This window comes from Sinohyriopsis cumingii, unplaced genomic scaffold, assembly GCF_028554795.1.
Source record: "Sinohyriopsis cumingii isolate HCF-2022 unplaced genomic scaffold, ASM2855479v2 utg001397l, whole genome shotgun sequence".
Classification (NCBI taxonomy): Eukaryota; Metazoa; Mollusca; class Bivalvia; order Unionida; family Unionidae; genus Sinohyriopsis; species Sinohyriopsis cumingii.
The window spans coordinates 466,570-493,042 of NW_028315993.1; the positions used below are offsets into that span (position 1 = coordinate 466,570).

The 26,473-nt window shown below is 41.0% G+C and overlaps 1 protein-coding gene across 3 annotated transcripts in view; it reads right to left on the minus strand.

Annotated features, from left to right (window-relative positions):
* Positions 1 to 26,473, minus strand: part of LOC149772528 (uncharacterized) — a 152,226-nt gene that overhangs the window by 75,963 nt on the left and 49,790 nt on the right. For all 3 annotated transcript variants that reach the window (XM_089947662.1, XM_089947663.1, XM_089947664.1), the window contains one exon: positions 4,346 to 4,612. In XM_089947662.1, the coding sequence (XP_089803788.1) occupies positions 4,346 to 4,612 (267 nt within the window). The remainder of the gene's footprint in view (positions 1 to 4,345; positions 4,613 to 26,473) is intronic.

A 26,473-nucleotide genomic window follows, 5' to 3' on the forward strand; every position in this document is an offset into this window, starting at 1 on the left:
ATCAGGCCCCGCTGCACAAGGCGGCAAAATCTATCAAGATAGGAAGACTTATCATAACCCCAAAATTAATACGTATAAGGTGGTCCAAACACCAAGAACCATCAGGCACGGCTGCGCAATGTGACAATCAAATACCTAGCGAAACTAGCTAGGACCCTAAATTTAAGAATATATTAGGTGGTCCAAACCCCAAGGACCATCAGACCCAGCTTGCACAAAGCGGTGCACCATCAAGCCTAGGAAAGTTTAAATAACCATACACAAATGGGTGAACCCAAATCAAGAACCAGCCCACCCAAGTCAGATTCAACAGATGAAGTTTAAATAACCCTACATGATATCACTAAGGGATCACTCATGCTGTACTATCATTAAAAAAACAACCCAGCACAGAATATATCTCCAAAACTCCATCAAGACAATTCATTAACCTTTTGGCAAGGGAGTCAAAAGTTTATACCCTGGATAAACCAAGGTGCCTTCCTAGTGAGCAGGCTCCTCCCTGACCGAACTTTCCTCCTTGCCACCACCGGACATTAAATTAAGAAACGTGCATAGCACATATTAAATACATGAAGAGAGAGGCACTTTTTCCTCTCTTCATGAACAATTAATTAACCCTCCGCATGGGAATAAAAGCCAAGGTGTCCCGATGTGACCTCATAGTGGCGACCAATCACTACTGACGTCACATACTGCTTGGTTGACACTTAGTGCAGCTAATGCAGACGGAATTGATACCTTTAATTCAACATTAACCAGACGTACATGCCGGTTTGGGCAAAAACGTCTATAATTTAAACGATGATGATGACTCTCCACTCTCAAAAAGTTTTAATGATCAGAATCACAACTATGAAAGCTTCAGTAACTTAGGTAAAAGCTCTGATATTGATGTAGGCAGGAATTAGTTTTTATAAATCATCAAAATCAGAGGACTTGGTGATGTAGCAAGAAAAATGGCAGCTATGGTTGGTCACGCGGCTTCACTGACTTGACGGTGAACGAATTCTCTCAAGATTTTAAAGCACATACAAAAATTCTTCCTAGAAAAATAATTACACAGCTATAACGATCAGAGTTTACTCTTAAATTTTTCCATACATAATAGATGTGTAATAAAAATGTAAAACGGGTAAAACTGCTGTTAAATGTAATATATTAAACGTAACATACACTGCACTGCTCAACAGTTAAGAGGCAGGCCTATGTGTATGGAGTCGAATCAGTAACAGGTTCTCTATTTATAGCGCACTGCACTGGGGTAACTGTGTAAGAGACTTTGACAATGAAAATGGCAAAGTTAGAGTGCTCTTCTTTCATTACCAGAATTAACAGTAGATTCCACTGGAGAAAACATTTTTTTATTTGCTTGATAATGCTTTGAATAGACATAATTGTGAGAGATTATTAAGTATTGTTAACAAAAATAAAACTGAATTTAGATCCAGGCTCTGTAACCCAGCATTTAGTGCTCTACTACTGTGCATATCAATCATTGCCTCAGCTTGTACAAAGTGTTTTGAAATGCAAAGAGTCTATTGCTTTTTAAAGCTCAAAGTGTTATATACGAAAACTTGAAGCAGTAATTGAAGTTAAAAGTCCAGAGGGATAAATAAATCATTTTGTACATATGCTCATTTAATTTTTATCATATTATATATGGATTACTCTTTTTCTGCTCAGATTACTCTTTTTGTCCACTTGGATTAAACTTTTTCCTCGCCAAGCGTTGGCATGTATGTTAGTGACATAACTGAAATTCTCATTTGAAATAACTTAATTTGGCAAGTGAAAATTTATTTTCATTGCTTGGCACAATCTGTTTTATTTTGGTATCCTCCTCAATACAAGACACATAAATACTCTTGCAGTGGGGGGGGGGGTAAATTTAACTTGGCACTGCATTTCACGTATATTTACTTTTGTATTTTAAAGCTTTATATTTAATGTTTTAAATAATTGATTAAGTTTAGGCATGCTTGGATTATAGCAGCAAAAAAATATATAATGCACTCCAGGTAATATGTCATGCATCTGTCACCAGGGCAATGCCTGAAGAGGAATATATAAGAGCTTAAAATAAAATATGTAGAAAATAAAATGGTGGTTAAATTTGTACTTAAATGTGTACAATAAATAATTCTAGTTTTGTGTACAAATGACTACAGCATTGGGTACGAAATAACCAAACGACATGGGTAAGGAATGACCTGTTTTGTGTTCAATAAAACGTAATTGGTACCATTCCTGCTATTTTCCCAAATGATCTGAATATTCCCTTTTATTATTCTGTACTGTTAAAACTTTTTAATAGGTGCACTGTATCTTTCGTCTTGACCTGTAGCTTGTTAGATGAAAATTAGAAAAAATAAATACTCTGATCAGACATTTTGTATCATAAAATATGTGCAGTTTAAAGCATCTGAGTTACTTCTGTTAAGTTAGTCTGGTACCCCGACAACTCCAACGAATCTAAAATGGAATCAGGATTTGAATCGGACGCAGACAAGCCAGTATCTGGATTTTACCGCAAACAATCATAGTTCTGTAATTTGTGCTTTTATTTTGTATGTCCATATTTTAAGGGTCATTTCCATAAAAATTTATTGCAAAATTGTAATGGTTGGCAGGTCTACAACTTATGTCTTAAATTCCACTAAAAGAATTTACCATATAAATGTATAATTCAGTAATTCTGATTCAAAAGGGTTACAATGGTGAACCTCTGTTCAGGAAACAATAGTCCAACAAATGAGACTGCATCAACCCTTCACAGTTATCCTTGTGTGAGAAGACCTGTATCAGGAAGGTGGGGAATGCTAATGGATGTAAGTAACTTCCGTCCAATTGGGGCTGCCTAAAAACCCTATCTCGTGAGTATCGACAGTTTCCTCCACTCAGACCATCCAACCCTTGATGGAATGGGTGATATATGTACTCCAAAAAGAGCCATGAACGCTACATTATGGAAGTTAGCAACAAGCCTATGTACAGACAGGTGGACTGACAGATGGTTGTAACATGCATATGTACAGTTGACGGATCAAAAGAAGTAGTAACATGCTTACATTCAGACAGGCTGGTGGATGGAATGATGTGGTAACATGCTTACATTCAGACAGGCTGGTGGATGGAAGGATATGGTAACATGCTTACATTCAGACAGGCTGGAGGATGGAAAGATGTGGTAACATGCTTACATGCAGACAGGCTGGTGGATGGAAGGATATGGTAACATGCTTACACACAGACAGGTTGGCGGATCAAAAGATGTGGCAACATGCTTACATTTAGACAGGCTGGTGGATGGACAGATGGCGGTGATAAGCTTATGTACAGATGTTGGTGGATGGACAGATGGCGGTGATAAGCTTATGTACAGATGGTGGTGGATGGACAGATGACGGTGATAAGCTTATGTACAGATATTGGTGGATGGACAGATGGAAGTGATAAGCTTATGTACAGATATTGGTGGATGGACAGATGGCGGTGATATGTTTGTCCACTGGCAGAAAATATTTCTACATCCCCTTGCTATAATGGCAGGGGATCAAAAGTTGTATTGCAAGTTCTGTCAAAATCTTTACATTTATGTCAGTAAAGCTTTCGGTAGATACATGAGTAAGTTTTGCATTACCCCAGACACACAAAACGTGTACACAGGACAGTGCTATGTACACAGGACTGTGCTATATGATTGCTGGCCATAAGCCATACATGGTTGCAAATATGACTACTCTATAATCAACTTACTTTTGTAATATACTGTCCATATGATAGCTCTTTGAATCAGATGTGGAATATGTCCTGTTTTTTAATAAAATAAGGACTGCAAATAATATTTAAATCACTGAGTTGTGTCATGCCATATAAAAAGTTTTCCTTCTGACAATCTAAAGAACATACCTCAATGTATCATTAAAATATATTGAAAGTCATGTCTCGTACAAGTTTTTCCCCCGATAATCAAAACAACCGTCTTCAAGATAACATTGAAATCTCTCCATTCAGTCTTACACACACATCCAAGATCATTTAGTAACTGTAAAACTGACAGTCATAAAATTGGTACACTGAAATGACTAACTAGAATCTCAAGTATTTTCAAGATCTGGCTAGGTGTAACATCCCAACACCAATATATGTCATATGAATAGGCTGTTGTATATTTGTTCATGTGATTACACAAAAATTCCACAAATAGGGATGGCCTACCTTCAAGGTGTACATCTGTTCTTTGTGATTACACATAAGGTTATCAGTTAATAATGGCCTACCTTCTAGTTGTACTTATGTTCACAGTACCTACACGTAAGGTTCATGGATAATGATGGCCTACCTTCTTGCTGTGCTATCCATTCCCCAGTGTCCAGAGAGATTTTGCAACAATGTTTATATACATCTATTCCCTCTGTACTCATCCTCTCGGATATATCAACTTGATGTCCAAGGAGGCGCTTTGTTAATGTTGTCTTTCCAACCCCAAACTGACCAACGACCATGACTCTGCAGTTATAAACTTTCTCTTTTCCATCTCGCAGAGCCTTTTTGTACAACATAAGGGATTCATTATCCATATGAAGGATCTCCACAGGAATAATAGGGTCTGAAAATACATTTTCAACAACATATGGATTAAGTAAGAAAAAAAAAGTAAAACTGTTTCTTTTCATAAAAGTGTAATACAATTAAGGGGGAAAAAAGACAAACAATATTCACTCTCTTTCTAGGTACAAGCACTACCGGTAGTGTTAGAAGAATTAGCAAACCCTTGTACCATTTGACCTCTTTGAACCTTATCTGGTGTATCCATATACAACTGTGAAACTTTTAACAACATCGCAGGAATAAAGATTCATTTTGCTGTCTTGTAGCTTAATATTTGTTTCTATATTGAGAATATGCATTGTGTTGTTTTGAGAAAGTCCACTTTTCATCATTTGGTGTAGTGGGGGAGGGGGATGCTAGGCTAATTTGAGACTTTGCCATTAATAGATAATCTTCCATGGACGAAAAACATAGGAAGTATTCAAAAGGATGTTTAGACGCTTGCAATTTAAATGCTCCATCTATACAGCCAACTTTTAATCATACAGCAATAATAACTATTATGTCTTTATGGCAGCACTCTATATTCAGTATACACTTCTGAGAGAGGGCCTGGTATAATACAAGTTGTTTGTATTGGCAACGTACACATTGGAGATTCTGACTTTAATTTCCCTACATCTATGGTTACGCCTTAAAAATGTTAACTTCAATTTCTTCTGTTAGGAAACCAATATTTCCTAGAATATATGTTTCTTTGAGAACACTAACCCAATCATAATACTTTCAGAGAACTACTACTACTACCGCTCAAATCAAGCCCTCCTAGATACTACGTTTAGCTAAAGGGAGCTAAAAATTGTATACTGGCCTATGTGAGTGAGACAGAGTGATCTCCACTTAGGTATAAGACCTGGCGGCAAAACCTGCAAACATATCTGTTACTACTGAAGCACAAGGCACAGTTTATGGATGTAACTATGGGGAAGGTGGGAGGGTGTATGTGTATTATCATTGGGTAAGTATTCATGAACATATTTTAATAGGAAAAAATGGTTTCTTCTTCAGATAAGTTATCCAGTCATAATACCTTAGGAGCAAATGTAAGAGGTGGAAGTAGGTACATCCCCTTACCCATGTGATATTATCCCCAGTACCCTAAGGTTGAGATAGCTTCTAGATAAACCGGCTGGAAGGGACTCCATCTGAAGAGGCACGGTTTCAAAAAGGAAACACCCACCCACCCCAGCAAAATCCAGTGGAAGTAGAGAAGCCGCATCTTAAGCAGCTGTCAATCAATCTAAAAGGGTGACCTGTTGAGCTGCAAATATAGGTCCTACCATTTAGAACTGTGCCCTCTGGGATGACAAATTGTGATGATACAAGCCAGAGAGAGAATGGGCACTCTGATCTCCATCCCACAGCCTGAATGATTCAGTTCACGAACAGTTCTGGCTTAAATCTCACTTAATCGTAGTGTGTTTATTCCACTCACATATAAGATGAAATTATAGTTTTGACGAAATGTGACCTGGTTCTTGCCACTGTCATTACTAGTCACATGACCATGACATCAGGTCCAATAGTCATGTGATATCATCAATAAACCCCTTTCCAATGTTTTTGTAGAAAACTTTGAAAATACTGTTTGACAAATTACAAAAGGACACAATTCTCGACATATTTATTCTGAGAGCAATGACCAGATACCTGTTGATGTTACAACCTGGACAAAGCCAGATTCATCCAGCAGTGAGCTTGTCAAGGTTGTGTCAAAGTAATATAACACAAACACCATTGTCCTGTGCTCTACAACATTAGAATGTGGTTTATTGTTGATATCACATGACTACTGGTATGCTCAGGAAAAAACTATGTATGGTCTAACTTGTATCTGACACCAGTCATTATTGTGGAAATACAAAAGAAGCAGTTAAGCAAATAGTGGTACTTATTCATAACTGAACAATGTGAACTACAAGTTCATATAAAATGAAACCTTAAATTAACTATCACATTAATATATTGCTGTTGTTGTTGTTGTGGGGTTTAACGCCAAATATTTTCAGCACATGAAAGGCTATGCATGGTGGCCAGTATTAATGGTGGAGGAAGAACCTGGAAAAACCCAAGGAAGAACCACCGACCCACAAAAAGCTACTGGCAAGCTTTCTCACATATCCACATTGGCCGAATCATAGACTCGAACCCACGCAGACACCTGGTCAGATGGCAGTATCCATAACAGAGAGCGCTTTAGACCACTTGGGGCCCCTAAATATATTGTTGTAAAGAAGCTAGTGATGTGGTGATATAGAGAATAGCCCTCTGTCTAAAAATTAGACACACTCTCATGTCAAGCATGGTGCCATATTTGTTCTTGGTTGTGTTGATTCGATTGGAGAAAGGGTTTAATTCATTGATATATCGACTTGATACTTCAGTGTATTATCTATTCATGGCAATATTTTTTCAGTGCAAATGAAACTGAGACCAACAATATGGTCTAACTTAAGTCACTTCTGCATTAATCTTTCGCTCTCATATATTGTTTTACTGGGGTTGTTTCAAAACAGGTTATAAATCTTTCTACTAATATATATATATATATATATATATATATATATATATATATATAAATTTAAATGGTAGTTGATTAATCATTCTTAAGAAATTGCAATCACAATACCGGAATCAAGTTACTTCAATCTATTAACATTAATTACTATCATTATCACTGGTCTCAAGTGCCAATGGACTTTGAAACCAAAATTGTTCTGGTGTTGACGCCCTGCTTGTGTAGTGTTTGTACCATCTACACCAACCTTAACAAGCACAGAAGCTAGAAAGAGAAGAAAAAAAAAACAAACTATGGAGGCCCCATGACATGGTTTGGATCACCTCTTGTTTTGCAAGAATGGTTGGTCCAATCTGATAAAAGTGAGTAGTCTGGTACCTCAGGTGGCTCACCAGAGTATGTGGGCAAGAGTATACCTGTGGTAATTGATGGAAGAAATGGGGAAGGAGAAACTCTGTTCCTCTCTCTCCTCCATGCCCATGTGTGAAAATAGGGCCAGATGACATGTCATTGCTGAAAACTGACACAGTAAATTCTCTGGCAACAAAAATCCCCTTCTCATCTATGCTCCCTAACAGGGTCATGCCAAGATAGTCAACTATATCAGGGGCAACTTTTTTACTCTTGCTTTCTCCCCTCCTCAATTCAACACCCTAATAGAAATGGAAACCAAAAGGGAGTGAGTGCACAGGAAAATAGCAATGATTCTTAGCAGCATTTCTAGCAAACAAAAATAAATGTGTCAAGTATGGAATAAGTTAACACAACATTCCCAAGTTTGATGGGTCTATAAAGACATGTAGATGAAATTTATCAACTTCTAGAAAAGGTATACATAGAGAGAACATTTCTGTATGTGAGTTTTTACCAGTGGGTGAGAAAACAGCATGCAACCGACTTGCCATAAAGATGCTATCGTGTCATCTGGATTGAAAATGCTCCAACAAATACCCAGTAATTTTTGCAATCATTAGCACTTGTGGGATGATGTTGCTGTCATAATCACCTATATCTAAGGAGGCGCTGACCTTAAGTAGAACTGATTAAAGGTAGAGGATGTCACTTGATATAAAATCTATACAATTCCTCTATAGCTACCGTGAACTGGATCCCGTCTATTCCGTTGTCAGATCAGCATTTTCTGGAATGTGATTCTTCACCTTATTAGTGGGAATTAATCATGAAGTACAATCAACATACATCATTTTGCCCAATTTTGTATATATTTATATGCCATTAGTAGTGGTAATATTATGGAATGCTGGTCAGGCATGAATGGTTTGACTCAATTGGACAGCATTATAAGTAATGCTGTTTAACTGTGAATTTCATAGGAATGATCATTCCGATCAATCAGCTGTCCGACCCACCAGTCATATAACAGGCTTCGGCCAACTGTAAACATAACAAAGTTCATTCATATGGATGGAATGATTTGTTGGCAGTCAGAAAGGCATACCAAAGATGGTATATGCCTTGTGGTCTTGGCTGACTGGTGTAGCATGGTCTATGGTTGATACGGCTGGTCGGCTATGTGGTTTGTTTGGAAGGATGAATCACAAGTTGGAGCAAACAGAGTAAACATACACAGATCATTTGTGTGGTGAGACAGATTAGCTGGCAGTGTAAACAGAATAACAAAGATGATATATGCTTTACAGTCTGGCCAGCTAGTGCAATATGTTTTGTATGGTCTGTCCATTTGTCCGTACTGTATTGATCAAATTGCAAATCTTCATATCCGGCGTGTTTTCCTTAATAGTTGTATGCATGTACAAGGAAAAATATTGCAAGTCCTCCTGCCTCATGGGTATGGTAATATATAACTGTCAGCCATCATACCTCATGTACTAGTAAATAACACTAGCTTTTCTCAACATTGGTTACACTCAAGACAAGTCAGTGTGAAATTTTCATGCGTATGGCGCAAACTACTATTAATTCTCTCCACGGAAATACAACAACAATATTGTGGTGTAAGAGCAAGAAAACTGATACGTGTGACGTTTTAGTGTCACGATAAATTCAACATCTCATGTTTATTTTTTTCTTTTGCCATCTCGCTGATGGCCAGTCAATTTTTTCCTGAGGTTGGTTATAAACCGTCCTATGCGGCTGAGATATTTTTGTAACTATATATACTGCTAGGTACACCAAATTTGACCAGTTGACTCGACCGACAGAATGAGCTTTTGCAAGGTCGCCGAACGTGGTATCGCCACGAGAATATTCCGGCAATGTGTATCCACTGGATGACAATGTAATGGAACTGGCAACCAAGGAAATCTTTCATGCTGAAGCTCAAATAATCCACATCAAAGTGAAATGCAAACTATTTTCCTGAATAAACTATCACATCATTCGGATGCCATAAGTTCCAGAAACCATAAATCGACATTTCTTGAATTACACTGCACATTATCTCACATTGAGTCCTGTGAGGTTGAAGTCTAATTAATGCTTTTAGCTCTCTCTGTGGGGGCCCCGAGTGGCCGAGTGGTCTAAAGCGCTCTTCGTTACGGATCACTGCCATCTCACCTCTGTCTGCGGCGGTTCGAGTCTAAGATTCAGCCAATGTGGGCATGTGAGAAAGCTTGCCAGTAGCTTCTCGTGGGTCGGTGGTTCTTTCCGGGGTTTTCCGGGTTCTTCCTCTACCATTAATACTGGCCGCCATGTATAGCCTATCGTGCTGAAAAATGGCGTTAAACCCACAACAACAACAACAACAAGCTCTCTCTGTGATTCATTGCTGGCCCTGTGATCTATCAACATCTTCTAGTAAACGTTGACACAATCTCGCAGCCATTTATCTGACAATTCTCCTGTAAACGAAGGAGGTTGCCTATGATATCCGCACATAATAATAGCAGTTTATTTTGTTTCTAACCAACCAAGAAATATTTCTAACGTTTCTTTGAACATAGTAATTATTTCATCCTAAATGTTTATTTTATGAAAATGTTTCTCATCCCTAGAAGCAGAAGTGATAAGTAACTGCCTTAAAATATCTCTGTATCATCTCCCTAGCAAGCCAGTGAGTGGGTGTCAGCACAACCATATCAGAATCCCTAAATAATTCTAATGCATGCACTGTTTTACAAAAACCACCAGGACCATTAAGACAAACAGTTTTATGTCATGTTATAGGATCATTCACTGATGGCGCCACTGACCGTTCTGATAATTTATCATTGCAACAATATACGCCAAGAGGCTTATAATCTGCGAATTCAGAATAATTATGTATTTTCTCCAAAGACTCCACAAGCAGAATTGCAGTCAATATGCATCACTGGAAGATTTTTTAAAAAATCTAATTTTGATTTACTTATAGAACATGAATCGGTTAATCATCAATAACAGGTTTATTCATGTGCATTCAAGCATCGATGATCTCAATGAGTAAACTGGGGTGAATCACCATCATATTAACTGATGATGGTGCAGATTGTGATTCCATGTGGTAGGTTTGCACGCTTCCCTGTTACAGCGTTTCCCTTTACCCTTATTTGTGCCTCAGGGACCCCCAAAATTTTAATATGATCCCCAGTTTTGTTACCAAAGTTTATCATTTGTTCAAACTGACCCCCAAGCATGGATCCCATTTTGTAAACCAGACAATACAACAACAAAAAATGAAGTACTATAATTTGTTACATTTTCTCTTCAAACAACATTAATAGTACACCGTAATAACTGATATTCAAGGAAATTTCTAACAATGAAAATGTTAGTGGAGGCAGTACATACTTTAATTAATAAATACCAATGAAATAATTTTTATCAATTGAAATTTAGGTTCTAGTTCTATCTTTCAGTTCCTTTTAAGTGTAATCATAAATTCAATGTCTTTTCTTGTAATTAAACATAAAATGTGTCAATATACCAGTTACGCCGAGGAGCATTTCTCTGAGAACCTAATTAAATTCCGACCATGTTTTGATATCGGACTAGTGAAAGCATTTGTTGTATTGTTGCACTAAATAAAAAGCTGGCCTCCGTTTATATTATCATGACAATTATGTCTTTGAATCAAATAAAGGAGGTGGAATTTTTAAAAAAACGTCAAAAGGTATATAAACCCTGCATGCTTAAGAACAAGCGGCACCAGTCATATGTTGGTTACCTCATTTCAGTTGATCAATCAAACACTGTAATGAATGTTATTGTCTGGGCCAATAAGAGGGCGGGGGGGGTAAACCAGGGATATATTCCCAGGGCCCGAACCAAACAACACTTTTTAATTTTATGAAAGAAAAATTTTGTTTGAACAAGATAGGCCCAGGTGTATCTTACCCCAGGGTCCGTGATTGCTCTCAATGGCTCTGGTTATTGTGTAAGTAATCTGATTGAACTACCTTACAATAACAGACTTGTTAATAACTGTGATCAAGAAAAGCAAGGCAACCAAGCAAAATGGCAGCCTCATAAAATAATGAACTTTGTTTTACAGGTACAGACCACTGTCTGGAATAGAGTTTCAGAGAATACCAGAATTTGCATGTAGAGATATCTTCAACGATGATTAAATGTTTCAATGTTACTTGCAATGAAATCACGGCATCCTATTTTACTAACTGAACAATGCAAAAATTGAGTTTCAACGTAGATAATTGTCTCACAAAATAAATGTTGCATGATTTTGATAAAAAGGAATCTTATTTTGTAGTGTATCAAAAGTTAGTCTGGTTCCCTGCTTAGTAGACTCCATGTTTTGCACAATAAAATGATACACCACTCTAGGACCCAGACCCAAACTATTTAAGAAAACAAAAAGCGGTGATGTAATACACAAAAACATTTGTGCACAATGTTGGTTGTTGAAACCAGGTGTAACCATGTTATCGATCCTTCAGATGTTGGACATTTTGAAAATAAATGTAATTTATTACAGATTAACAATCAACTTCATCAGAAAAAATGCTTTATTGACAGTTATTTTCTATGCGATTTTAAAAAAAAGGATTCAGTCATTAAACAGCCCAGTTCCCCATCCCTCAACCCCGCGGTTATCTGGATGTCTAGCGGATTGTTTGGAGGTCCTTCAGTAACTCGCGCCCTCGCTCACAGTGTGGTCTATGTTTTTTGACCCCAATGTGCACGAGTTATCAATAGAGAGGTGTATGTACAGTTCCAACAATGATATCATCATTGGGATAATAAAACTGGTATCACTGCTGTGGATATATCATTCTTCTCTGACTGATATGTGAGTAGTTAAGTGGGCCACTTTACCGTCAATGGGAATTAGCATTACAAGACCCCTTGGGCAACTCTAGTGTCAAGGGAAATTTAACATGGAGAAAAATCGTGGGCAACTCTAGGGACAATGGGAATTTAATATAGAGTTTGGGTCTGTCTAGGGACAAGGGAAATTAACATGGGGAATAGAGTTTGGGCTTTTGGGATTTTTTTTTTTTTTTTAAAAAGTTTTTTTAAATTTAAATTTAAATTTAAAAAAAGGGGTAGGCAATGGAAAGGCTATCTCTTTTCGAGAAATATGGCTGGCCCTGAAAAGGGCCTTTGGGTTTTCTTCTTCTTCTTCTGCTTCTAATTTCTTCTTTTTCTCCACCAAGTTCTTATTTTATCTCCAACACTCTTTCTCTTCTTCTCTTTCTTTTTCTCCTGCTCTTCTTTCTTCTTCTCTTCCTCCTCTTCTTTCTTCCTCTTCTCATTTTCTTCTTCTTTTTCAATCTTTTCGTTCCATTTGCTTATTCTTATTCTTTCCTCTTCATCCTCCTTCTCCTCCTTTATCTCTTTCATGACACCACTAATCTTGTCCTTTACCTTTTTTAAGTTATTAATTTCCATCTTTACACGATGGGGACTATAGGAATAATGGTGTTCAACCAGTCTTATCAACATCTGCTCCATCATTCCTAAGTTGTCTAAAACGTCTTGTAATGTTTGTATTTTGTCCATTTGGTTAGAAGCCATCTTCTTTTTTTTATTCTTTGCAGAATGGTTTGAACGACGAATACTGTGGGTTCTTATACTTAAAGCGCGTACGTGAAGGAAAACATCCCCCTAAAACGTAAAATTGATCTTACCTAGATCATGACCAAACAACGCGCGGACGTGAAGGAAAACATCCCCTACTTTTTCATTTCATATAATAAAACCCAAACTATACTCTCCACATACGCTAAGAAACAATAAACAAATCCATAATCTACTATCCACACAATCGTACGTGAGCGGGTACAAACACAAACACACAAACACAAACACACAAACACAAACGCTAAGAAACAATAAACAAAATCCGTAATCTACTATCCTCACAATCGTACGTGAGCGCTTACAAAACCCAAACTAAACTCTTCACATACGCTAAGAAACAATAAACAAATCCATAATCTACTATCCACATAATCGTACGTGAGCGGGTACAAACACAAACACACAAACACATACGCTAAGAAACAATAAACAAATCCATAATCTACTATCCACACAATTGTACGTGAGCGGTTACAAAACCCAAACTATACTCTCCACATACGCTAAGAAATAATAAACAAATCCATAATCTACTATCCACACAATCGTACATGAGCGGTTACAAAACCCAAACTATACTCTCCACATACGCTAAGAAACAATAAACAAAATCCATAATCTACTATCCACACAATCGTACATGAGCGGTTACAAAACCCAAACTATACTCTCCACATACGCTAAGAAACAATAAACAAAATCCATAATCTACAATCCACACAATCGTACGTGAGCGGTTACAAAACCCAAACTATACTCTCCACATACGCTAAGAAACAATAAAGAAACCCATAATCTACTATTCACACAAACATACCTGAGCTCTTACAAGCACCAACACACAAACACATACCCTCACACTATCTTAGAAAAGAGTTAGTGTTTATATTCACACTACTCTACCTACACATTGGCAAATCGATCGTTATTTCTTTTCTAGAGTATTGGGTAGTCCTGAAAAGGGCTGTTTTTTTGGAACTTCATGGACACCTGGTTAATGGTGGCACCTTCCAGGCCTGGCGCCACATACACATCTTATCCCCCAGTTACTTTTTACTTTTTTGGTGGAGAGAGCAGAGGCAGGATATGTCGCTTCAGAATCCCAATTTTCGCTCTCTGGGATTCTGAAATTTATTCTTCTTCTCTTCTTTTCCTTCTCCTCCTCCTCTTCTTTGTTTCTTCTCTCCTCCTCTTTGTATCTTCTTTCCTCTTCTTCTTCTTCTTTATATCTTCTCTCCTCCTCTTCTTTTTTTCTTCTTTCCTCCTCCTCTCTTATCCTTCCCTCCTCCACAATGGCTTCCGCGGCCAGTTCATTCAACAGGCGCCTGGCATATTCCAGATGCACATGAAGTTCCAACAGTTTAGACAGTCTCGTGTTCATTTTTGGTGTTGATCAATCAACAAGGGTAGCTAGACTGCCCAGCGAGTTTCAATTTATAGTGAAAGCGCGGACATGAAGGAAAACATCCCCCTAAAAAACATAAAATTGATGTTACCTAGATCATGACCAAAAACAACAACGCGCGGACCTAAAAGAAACACTCACTCACTTTTTTATGCTACCCATCACTATTTTAAAATTTTTTTATAAATCACTTCATTAGACTATCCACATACGCAAAGCAATCCAATCTAACTCCAAATATACACCTCAAACACCAAAACAAACATGATTTTAATCTACTATTCATACCAACTTACTTAAGCACTTACTAACACACAAACACATACCCTCACATTTTTTAAAAAAGAGTTAGTGTTTATTTTCACACTACTCTACCTACACACATTGGCAAATCGATTGTTATTTCTTTTCTAGAGTATTGGGGTAGCCCTGAAAAGGGCTGTTTTTTTTGTTTGCTATGGCATTCTTTTTTTAGTTTCTAAGAATGCGATGTCCTCTGAGGATAGACTTTCTGGCGATAGGTCTGCTTCTTCGGAAAGAAAAGAAGAACTCTTTGGTGTCGATACGGCAATCGACAAAGCCTCTGTCAGGTTCAGGTTGCTGCTGCTGCTGCTCTTGTTGTTGTTGTTGTTGCTGCTGTCTCTGAAGTCTGTACTTCTCTGTCCATTCTTCTTTTTCCCTGTTCATTTCTTCTCTGAAGAGCTCTTCTATCAGGTCTTCAGTGATTTTTAACATTCTCACATTCTCTATTTCTTCTGGCTTCGGTATCAGACTGTGTCTGACCCTATGCAAATTCACGTAGGCTTCATTGAGTTTAGCTAGTTTGGAGCACATCTTCTTAGGAGGATGAGTCGACAATGGATGGTTAGACTGGAAACAACCCGGTTGTTAAAGTCAAAGCGCGGACGTGAAGGAAAACATCCCCCACACGGTTTTTGAGTCGCAACGTTCAGTGAGTGTCATGAGAGGGATAGTAAGAAATGAAAGAGCATCAATCCAACATTCTTATAGCTAAACAAAAGACAAAGGCATTTTTTTCAAAACACAACATTTTTTATTCAAAAATCACTTAACACTAAACAACAACTCTAACATTTTTAACAATAATCCAACAATATAACATCAATTTTCTCAAAACACAACATTTTTTATTCAAAAATCACTTAACACTAAACAACAACAACTCTATCATTTTTTAACAACAATGCAACACTAAAAGTTTCTCCACTAGGTAAAGAGGGATAACAGTCTTCCATGGTTTCTAGTAATCTAGGATGACTTCTCTCAAACTGTTGATTTCTATGGTATTATCGAATTCTGCATACAGGATGACGTTCACCGTTTCATCAGGGTCTCGGTCTTTAAACTGAATTTCCACACGAATCTGGCCGGATTTTATAGGGTGGAAATGTCCCTCGTCGCTGCCTTGGACTGGAGTGAAATCGAAAGCCCACAAAGCGTAGCCTCCTGCATAATCCTCGTACATAATACCGTGACTGGTATTGGTTCCTAACTGTCCGGTGGCTTCGTACAAGGACAAGTACGATCTCAAGTAATTCTTCTTTTTAAAGTCAGGTTCGCAAGGTCGGGTACACAAGGTCTTGCCATTGCGACTGACTTCGATTTTGGACACGCCAAAAGTGTTGAAAGTAGAAAGGATTTTTTTCGGCAGCTCCGTTGAAGGCTGTATTCTCGACGATACCAACGATCAAACGTTTGGGTAACTGTCCTTGGAACAGATGATCTTCGATCATGGATCGCTGTCCCTTGGGAATGGTGAAGGTTTTCACTTCCACACGTCGTATGGGATACTTGGCGGTCGTTCTGCTCAACGTCTGACTGATGTCGTTTCCCACTTTAGGTAACACTTCCACACGGCGTACGTAGAGTCTGGCTTCTAGGATTTTGGTTTTGTAACCGTCACTATCAGCCATCAAATGGAAAGCGGCACTGCTACGATTCAGTCTCAGGCAGACATCCACCCCGTTCAGCAAATACTTTTCTTGCAACCACATGTCCAAATGCAAACGATCCATCAGTTCTAAACTTGTGTCGGCTCCCATGATTCTCTATCTTCGTTCTACAAATCCATCATTGTTGTCTTTCTTTTCATCAGTTTCCAATATTTCAAACTTGGTAGGTTCGTCAGCTTCCCATACCACACAGGCATTGAGATGAGTGTTCTTGGCATCTATTCCGTACGTCAAGAGATTTTCCAGGTAGGCACAATAAGGGTAAGTATCCATGCTGCTACTGACCAGTTTGTTATTCAAATACAAGTCCACTCCACTGAACAAGGAATGCATGAAATTGTTGACGGGAGCTACTGCTTCATCGTCTATAGCACCTCCAGTCTTATCTAGAATTTTGACTTTCAGGTACAAGTAACTGCTATTCAGATCGATGTAATCTTCGGGCTGTCCTTTGATTTCAAACTCGATGGGAGCGGAATCGGTCAGTGAGGAGACGGGGTGAAATTCCACCCACTGGGATTCTTGCATCGTCATCATCGTGGGGGGCATGGCAAACAGATCCAGTTCCGTCTTGGAACAAGCGCAAGATTCTCGGTGCATCATTTTTTTGTCTCTTTTCTCAATAATCGAAAACGTCTAAGTCTCGAACGGTTCTTCTTTTCTTGGCCTTTCTCGCTTGAAGTCTGGTGAAAGGGTGTTTTCTTCGTCGTCTCTTTCTGCCTTGTCCTTGCTGAATGCCTGACTCGGTAGCGTGCAGGGCATTTATAGGTGTTTCTCGTTGGCCTAAAATGTCTTTGCCCGTTTGCAGCAAGACATTTTTGCCTGCCCTCATGAAGGCTTCTTTAGGGTTTTTTTTGTCGATGACGACATTTTGGAGGAATTCTTTGCCTTGCGTCAGTGCCGCATCTTTCAAGGCGTGCAATCCGCGTGTCACCATCGGTTTCAACATCGGGGCCACCGAACGAAAGGCCGATTTTAACATATCTCCTAAGCCGTGTCCTCGCTGTCGAGCAACCCCTCGGTACACTGGATACATGACTTAAGAGTCGTCAGAGAACCGTTTTCGAAAATGGAGTTTCACCGTGACTTTTCCTTTGGTGAATGGAATATTTTGTCCCAGATCTCCTTTTATAGCAATGTTGACCGTGTCCAAATACGACTTACTGACAGGCAAATAGTGAGGATGGACAAATTCGTGGTGGACGTGGTAAGTGTTTCCACCTTCCTCGTCAGTGTTCATGGCAGAATCCACTTTGAAAGGAATGACACGCAGTAACAGTACGGAGGTGTGTCCCACCACGTTGTACTCCACCACATCGGAATACACGAACATCAAATTCAGTCCTTGGTTCAGTTCTACCGGGGCACGAAATAACTTGCTAAAAGACTCGTTGTCGTAAACGATGGATAATTCGTTTTTCTTGATCATGGTCTTTCTCATGTCCATGTCTCCGCCCAACATGTCATACAATTCAGGACAAAATAAAATGGACAGGATTTTACTCCGTTCAAATTTCATCAAGAAGCGACGAGCTGCTTTGTGGTACTCCATGGTGACATTTTTGTTGACATGCTCCAAAGCTTTCACAAACACGACATTAAACCTGCAGGTTATGGTGCTGACCAAATGTTGACCACTAAAATAATAGCCTGGGGGAATGAACAAGTGATAGGTGGTGTACTTTTGTGTATGGGTTTTCTTGTCATATTTGACATTGCTATCCATCCACTGTTGCATTTGCTCGTCATGAACTTCCACATCAAAAAAATTTTGATTGGGAAGGACATTGAGGACTTGGGTCGGGTGAATCATTTCTACTAAAGCCACTTCCCAATGGGCTTCGTGATCTAACTGGATGGCCTGAGGTAATTTGGCCGTGTAACAGCACAACGTGTTCTTGGGAAACACCTCCATGGAACTGTCACTGGGTAAAGTTAAGTAAAATTGGTTTTGGTGACTCATAATTCCAGAGTTCTGTGGCTGTCCGAGGGGTTACTGGACGTCAGAGGCGTGTCTCCGTCTAAAATGGGGTTCTGGTTGTGATTGAAGTGGTGACTGGCACTGCCACTGGACACAAGGTTCCCGGGGTTCCCGTTCGAGGTGAATTTCAGAGAGGGATTAGGAAGCAGGTAACCGATGCAACTGCTCAATAAAATGGTCCACAATTGTTTGTCTCCTTGTTGCAAACTCAAACTGGCGATGGCTGCCAAGATGACACAATACACCACAAAGATTTGGCAGAAAAAGACGATTTGCGTTTTAGGCACACGTTCTCCACACCACACCCACAAGGGTTGTTTTTGTAAATCTTGCACAGAAGAACTAGGTGAAGTAGGAGTGGTCGACGTAGCTGCGTCTGCTGTGTGAAAGGGCATGATGGTCACTTCTTTTTATAGTCGATGACTTGCGAAGCGTCGATCCAAGAATCAAAACTGGGTGGATATCCTTTCCAACATACTTTGACTTCTTTGACACGTCGTTTGCCCACTTTACGGGTTCTGCGTTCGAGAATGCTTTCGATGTCGTACACGTCGTCTTCTTTTTTGGTGACACATTGTAACTCGGGCAAATAAAACGTTCCTTTGAGCACTTCTCCGTTCATGTCGTCCAATTTATAGACGGCAGGATGACGGCCATGCACTCGTCCAGTGACGCGAAACAATTCGGTCGTCCAGTTAGGTAAGTAACCTTTGTCGAAAGTGCGTTTGGTTTTGCCAATGCGCACCCAATCTCCTACGGCCAACTCTCCACTTTTCTTGGGGACAGCCCTTGTCGGGGACGTACCAAACAGGCGCTCAAACACCAACACTTCGTTGTCGGGAGTCACGTCTTGCGGGGCACGTCCGATGCTTCGATGGTAAGATTGGTTGTACGCTTGCACCAGGTGCGGTAAGATGTCGATGTACTTCAGAGTGTGGTGATGCGTAAAATATTTCCACATGCGTTCTTTCAAAGTGCGTTGAAAACGTTCCACGATGCTGGCTTTGGTTTCGGGATTCTCGGTGGTAAAAAAATGAATGTCACGTTTCTTTAATTCTTTTTGGAAACCTTGGTTCAGAAATTCGGTACCTTTGTCCATTTGCCATTGAAGAGGGTGACGACCGCTTTGTTTCAACACTCGTTGCAGGGCTCGCACTAACTCGCTGCTCGATTTGGAAGTCAAGGGCACGACCCAGGCAAATTTGGAAAAGACGTCGATGACACAAAACAAATATTTGTAGCCACGATTGTAGCTGGCCAAATGAGAGACATCAGCTAAATCGGCTTGCCATTGATGATCGATGCCTTCCACTCGGGTGCGACTTCTGGCAAACTTGCGTCGAATGGGTTTGTGTAAAGTGTAGGTAGCTTGTTCTTGTAACCATCGTTGCACTTGAGGTAAACGGAGACTTTTCAGTCGAGTTTTGGCAGCACGATACAATTTTTGAACTCCTGCGTAACCTGCAGGATGCGTGGGATCGTAGTAAATGCTGGCTAAGACTTTTTCCATTTTTTTGTGTTGGTTGGTGTGTTAATAAGACACCCGCTCTTGGAGGATGCTACTCTTTTTCTCTTGGGGTATTTTCTTGGATTGCAATGCTTTGCGTGTGCGGCCAGCAATAGGCGTCGAAGAGGAGAAGGATGTCTGAGTGGGGGATATCGGTTCTTGTTTCACTTCTGTCTTCACTTTCTTTTTCTCTTGTGAGGAAGAAGGGGTGGCCATCATCTTTTTAATCCATCCAATTCTGGAGGTAGGTGGTGTTGTTAACTTGCGTACTTTTTCTGGTGGAGTTTGAAACCCTTCTTCTTCTTCTTCTTTTCCTTTTTCTGTCTTGGTCACTGGTACTGGTGGTACTGGTACTGGTGATGGTGCTGGACTTTTCATCAAGGTCTTAAAATCTTTCAGAGTGGGTAGAGCTGTTTCGTCTAAAGCTTTCTGGTGAAAGAGTTGCAGTTGTTGCAAGAGTTGACCGTACTTTTGCGATTTTTCTGTTTCGGACAAATCTTGGCGATCCATCAAGGACTGCAATTCGTGTTGTAACTGGGACATCTCGCTCAAATGGGGATTGGGAGGTAAATGCGGGGTGCGTTGTTCTTGCCACCAATGGTATTCCATCCATCGTTTGTAAGGCACTAAAGCTAGTTTTCGTCCTTCCATGGGGTTGTCAGGGGTCGATTCTGAGATCTTGGGACTTCCGAAGGCCTTTTTATCTTGCTCCCACCAGTCCTCCCAACATGGTTCCCAAGACTCCTTTCAGTATGGGGCCTAACAAGAGAGGTAAAATACCTCCACGTTGCACTAACATCTTTTTTTGACGAATGGGAATTTTCTTTCGAACCATTTGGCGAAGAACGTGACGATGTTTCCTTAAGCATTGTTTCTGGTGTTTGGACAAAGGGATCGTGCCTTTCAAAACGTTCAAACAACATTCGCACACGGTATCGATGACCTCTTTGGAGGCCGTTTGAATGAGTTTTTTTCGTAGGGGTGGAGAAGCTTTGGACAGGACAGACAACATGTCCCCATGTTTGGCTAAACGTGGTGGCAGTCCTTTCCTTTTCTTTCCTTGGGGTTTTCTGGAGGGTGACATCTTTGAGTCTTCAGGAGCACCGAAAAAACACTGATACCCGACTTGGTCACAGGCCTTTTTTATACTGGAACGCGTCGCCACTGATTGTCTTTACATCGTATCAGTTTGAGGACAGGCATGACACGTCGTGCAGGGGTACGCAACGGACTAAATCGAGCCAGTTCTTGCTTGGACAAATCCAGTAAACTTTGTAACATGCCCGATCTTTCTTGAACTTTGATTTTGGGAGAAGGTACTTTGTGAGCAGCAGCCACTGCCACTAAATTGGAAGGTCCTGCCACTGGGGAAGTTCTTTTGGTGGTCATCAACGGAGAAGTTCTTGGTGTGATCAACGTCTCCAAGTACTCTTCAGTTCTGGGTGTCATTAACAGAGAAGTGGACAAACGTGAAGCTGCCGGAGACGCAGTCACCGCTGTGGCAGGTCGTGGTTTGCGAGTGTAAGGTTGCATCCTGGCCGAAGTGACTCTCTTGCGACTAGTTTTCTGTGGACTTTTCTTTTTCTGGGGGCTTCTTTTCTTTTTCCGGGGTGGTGTCTGGTCAGAGGAGGGTCCTGCCTCTGGAGAAGTTCTCCTTGGGGACCTGGTCTTTTTCTTCTTGGGGCTTCGTTGGACTTTTGTCTTGGGTATAACTTTGGGGGCATTAGGATCCCATCTTAAGAGACAGCGAATGATGACCCCTCCTAGAGTACCGCTCCCTCCAGGTTTCAAAATGATTTGTTTTTTGGTTTGAGTGTCGATGCGGGGATCGGCCAGTTGGACCAAAGCGACTTTGTTTCGATCGAAAAAGCGTTTGGTTTGATGAGGAATCTGAATGATTCCTTGGAGTAACTGACGTGCCGTCACCGTGAACCATCGTAAGACTTCTTTGAGACTAGCTTCTAAGACACGAGCTCGTGTTTGTGGATCTGTTTCTCGACTGATGCCATACAAGGCACGAATCAATTTGATGGGAAGATGCGACTGAAGGGACGTCATGTTCGCACTGAGTGAGACAGACGAAAAAGGGTCTGAGGTTTTTATCGATTTTTTTATGGGGAGTGAAATGAAGTCGAGGACGGAGACGTGTACAGGACAGGCCCTCCGTCTTGGCACCAGTGGTGAAACAAGTGGGTACAAAATCGCAAATCCTCGGGAGTCGTAGGTTTCAAATCGACGAGTAAATAGGCGTGTGGAGTTTGAGTGGCATCGTCGTACGCCTGAGTCAGCCAAGGCGTTCCTAACTGTTTGACTAAGACTTGCACTTGCGATTTATCTCGAGGGCTTTTAAACAAGACCACGTAATGCGCATTGAGACTGATGGTGCGATGGGCTTTACTTTGTTGAAACAAATTTTGGGTGATGTAAACGACACTGGCATTACGGTGATGCCCTTTGCGCGTGAACCACAGTTTAATTTCTTCTTCGTCTTCTCCTAACATGTCGTCGAAAATGACCAAATGGGTTAGACGGGAGTCAGAGACGATGCCGTCGTCTTCTTTAGGAATGCCTTCCACAAACACGATGGAATCGCCTTGACTTTCTCGCAAGAGGCTGTACGCCGATTGCCACTCTTTGTCACACCACACGATTTGTTGAGGGGGTCGATCGATCAAATGATGTTTATGTTCGATCAAACGTTTGACGAATTCGGTTTTGCCTGAACCGCTAGGTCCAGCAATGAGCATGTTAAAGGGATGGCGAAGATACAAAGCCTCCCAACTGGCACGATCTAAGTGTTCGTCGATGACTTTGACAGTAGAGGAAGAGGGAGCAGAGACAGCAGAGGTAGCCATGGTGTGAGAAATGTCACTTGTGACACGAAAAAACAAACAAGACAAGAGTTTATATACTTTTTCAGAACACGTTTATTGAATGTTTCAAACATGAATACGAAAGACAAAAATGCATAAAAGCCAAAGGCTTAAGTACAAGAATAAAAGACACATGATAACCATGAACGTGGAATAAACACAAGTTTCTGTACAACATGTTTTGGGTAAAATTCTAACCAGTTCTATAGTAGGGGTAAGGTCACACAAGTGTCCTCCCGAAAGGGTCTTTCAGGCCTGTCCACGACAGTCCTGTCCTGGGTGACGGGTTCTTCTGGCACCGTCACTAACACAGGTTGAAAAGTAACTTTTTTCCTTGAATAACTCTCGTGCATACTGGGCCACCTCTTGTGTCCAAGCCTCAAAACCCTGGTCTCGGTGATGTCCAACATTTGACTCCTAACCAATCTGGTTTCTTCTTCGTCAACGACATGGTAAGTTACTTCAATGAACAATGAACTATCGATCTAGCCTAGGGTTCCTTTTCATATACAGACCAATACCGACATGACCGTACGGTAAGGTGAAGTGATTGGGAAGTCGCACTCGCTTCTGGTATACAATTTGATAGACTTTTTCCAAGGGTCGACTGACGATGTGGTGAGTGGGTAAACGTACAATCTTGTTCGGTTGATAGGTGGTCACTTTAAAGTTTCCATCCTCTCCCGATTGCAAGGCTTCTTTCAATACCCCATCGTTGACCACTCGACCTGTACGATGATTCAGACTCAGTCCTTTCACTTTGCACGTCGTGTGCACTTCTCCTTGTTTGTCCCGGTATTCGTAGCCGTAAATTTTGGGACCACCACTGACGAAACTTAGAATCTTGTCGTCGGGATGCTCGTCTGTCCAGGCTCCTAAACGGTCTCCTTCGATGTCAGGGTGCTGTTGAATCGGGTGATGGATGTAAATGCAACTGTCCGTGTCAAAGTACAAGACGCGTTCTTTTAACAGTTCTAAAGCTTCGTACAATTTTAAGCGAGCATGAGCTGTCACGTAAGCCGCAATGATGACATTTCCAAAAGGGTCGTCTTGTACAAAGTCCAGATCTTCTTCGTAATTGACCAAGATCAAATCCTCGCGAACGACGTCCACGTGTTTCATGTATTTGGTTTTGTCGTGAATCATCTGGAAGTAGCGGGAAGGTTCTGTCAAATATTCCGTCTTGGGTAAACACGGTCGCTGTGCCATTTTACCCCACAAGCAATTTAACATCACTTTGGCAAACGATCGCCTGCCTTCGTTTTTTTCGATGTGGTCTAAAGAGATGCCTTCTTGTGCGTAGTATTTCTCTTTGAATTGTATTTGGTCTTCGGGAGTGTGACACCAGGAAGGATAGCCGCTGGCTTCTTGTTTCAGTTTCAAAAAGGCATCCACGTAGTCGGCGAAAATGCCTTTCTGAGTAGGGTCACCCTTGTGGTACTGTTGTGTCTTGGGAAAGTGGCAAATTTCGTACACTTCTAACAGTTGGTATCCCATGTCCAGAGCTTTGAACAATTCCACGCTGACCCAGGTTCGCGTCAAGGCACGTTCTTCCTGGCTGTGATGGCAAGGTTGGTCCTGGTTGCACGTGTCGGCACAAGTACGGCACAATGGAAACATCAGTTTGCCTTGACAATGGTGAGGTAAGACGGGATGGTATAGGTTCATGGGAGGCAAAACTTTACACTTGATCAAGCCTTCGTATTGTTGAATGTTTTTCAGGTCGATGTGTTCCGTGAACAATTGCGGGTGCCCTACAGGAAAGCGACAATATTTGCACACGTAGGGATACAGCGAACACACGTCCAAGTATTTGATTTCTTCTCCTTTCTCTTCGTCGGCTTGGTACAGCAAACAGGTGGCATTGGTCCTTCCTCCGTACAAACTATCCCTCGGGTTCAGCGGGTCCATGAACTGGTAACTTTCCACGAGGCGTTTAAACTCGGGATCGGTTTTCAAACGGTGATCGTAATCGTGTTCCCACATTTCCACCACTTGGTATCCTTGCTGTTCTAACTTTACGCATCGCTGACAAGTGTCCTGGTACAAGTCTTCCATGGTTCGTTGCAAAAACTGATTTTTAGTGTCACGGTCAGGGTAACAGACGGGACATCCGTGAAATAAGCAACCGTTAAACTCGTACACGATCTTGGGGTTTTCTAAGTCCCAGCCATCTACCGAATACGTTCCGATGGTCTTTTCGCCTCCTCCGTTGCGGGCATGCTGAATCCATTTGTCTTCCTTGTCGCACAAGTAACGTAACCAACGTAGGGCTTTGACCGAGTATTGACGCTTGACATAGTGGGTCGTTTGAGGACTGATGACAGCCACGGTGTTTTCAGGCATGAATCGTTGGCGGTACACTAAGGAACACCCTTTGGCAATGGTGCAAGCTTCTTTCAAAGGATCGACCCCTCCGTGTTCCATGAACAGTTCTCAAAATTTTCCACAGCAACGCCGTAAAATGTCCACGTCGGAACGACAATACTTTAACATTTCTTCCTGAAAGTCGAAAGGGTCCGAGGCGTGAGCTTGGTGCCAAGCGTAGAAAGCTTCTCGTTGTTCGGTACGCATGTTGTCGGGGTCATAATAGTGAGCCTCAGGCAAATGGGGTAGAACAGCATGTTGATTGGCTTCCGTATTGAAAAAGTGTGGAAAGTAGCCTTTAGCCATTTCTGTCATTCCAAACGTTTTAGGCATTCGGCTCAAAGGCATGGCCAAGTAACTCATCGAATCTTTAAACTGTACTTGTCCCACTTGCATGAAAATGATTTTGGCTCCGTTCAAAATCACTTTAGGACGTTCGGGCCATGTTCCGTATAGTACCTCAAAAGAAACTGTCCATTGTATCCGGAGAAATTGTGAGCCATCACCGTGGCATGACGATGACAATCTCCGTAACGTTCGATGTCCTCTTGGCTCCACGTCTTGTCGATGGGGTCTAAGATCCATTGGGCAAAATCGGCTAACGTGTTTGGTCCCGAAAGATTTTTTCACGTCCTCCAGGAATCTTGCTGCAGTGAGGGCAATGACTGAAGATAGGTTCTTTAATGCACTTCTCGCACGCTCGATGAGCCACGCAGAAATTAGGAATGTGAATGCCAGTCTCTTGCATGCATTCGAAATCGAAAAAGATGAAATTGCCTTTCTTCTTGTGACCGTCCTCTTTCTCTGGTGGGGGTTGGTATTTTTGCACGCAGCATTGGTGTTCCAAGTCCACGATGTGGTGACAAATGTGACATTTTTTCTTTCCTCGACATACGTGTGCCTTGGCATTGTTGGTACGTATGCCTTGTCTACACGTAGGGCACAATCTCAGGAGCTGACAAGCACATTTCTTCTGTGAACCTTGTGTTTTCAAATGTTGTTGGTAACAGGTAGGGCTGACAAACGTGCGCAGACAAGTCGAACAAGGCACTGGTTCTTCGCTCAGACAGGGTGGAGAGGCCAAACATCCTGGGCATTTCCATCCACAATGCTTGTGTTGCTCTCGATTATTATAACCATAGTCACATTTCTCACAGTAATATCTGTATCCCAGGAATCCGGTGATACTGGTAATGGTATCGAAATGGTCATCGTGATGATAAACATGAATG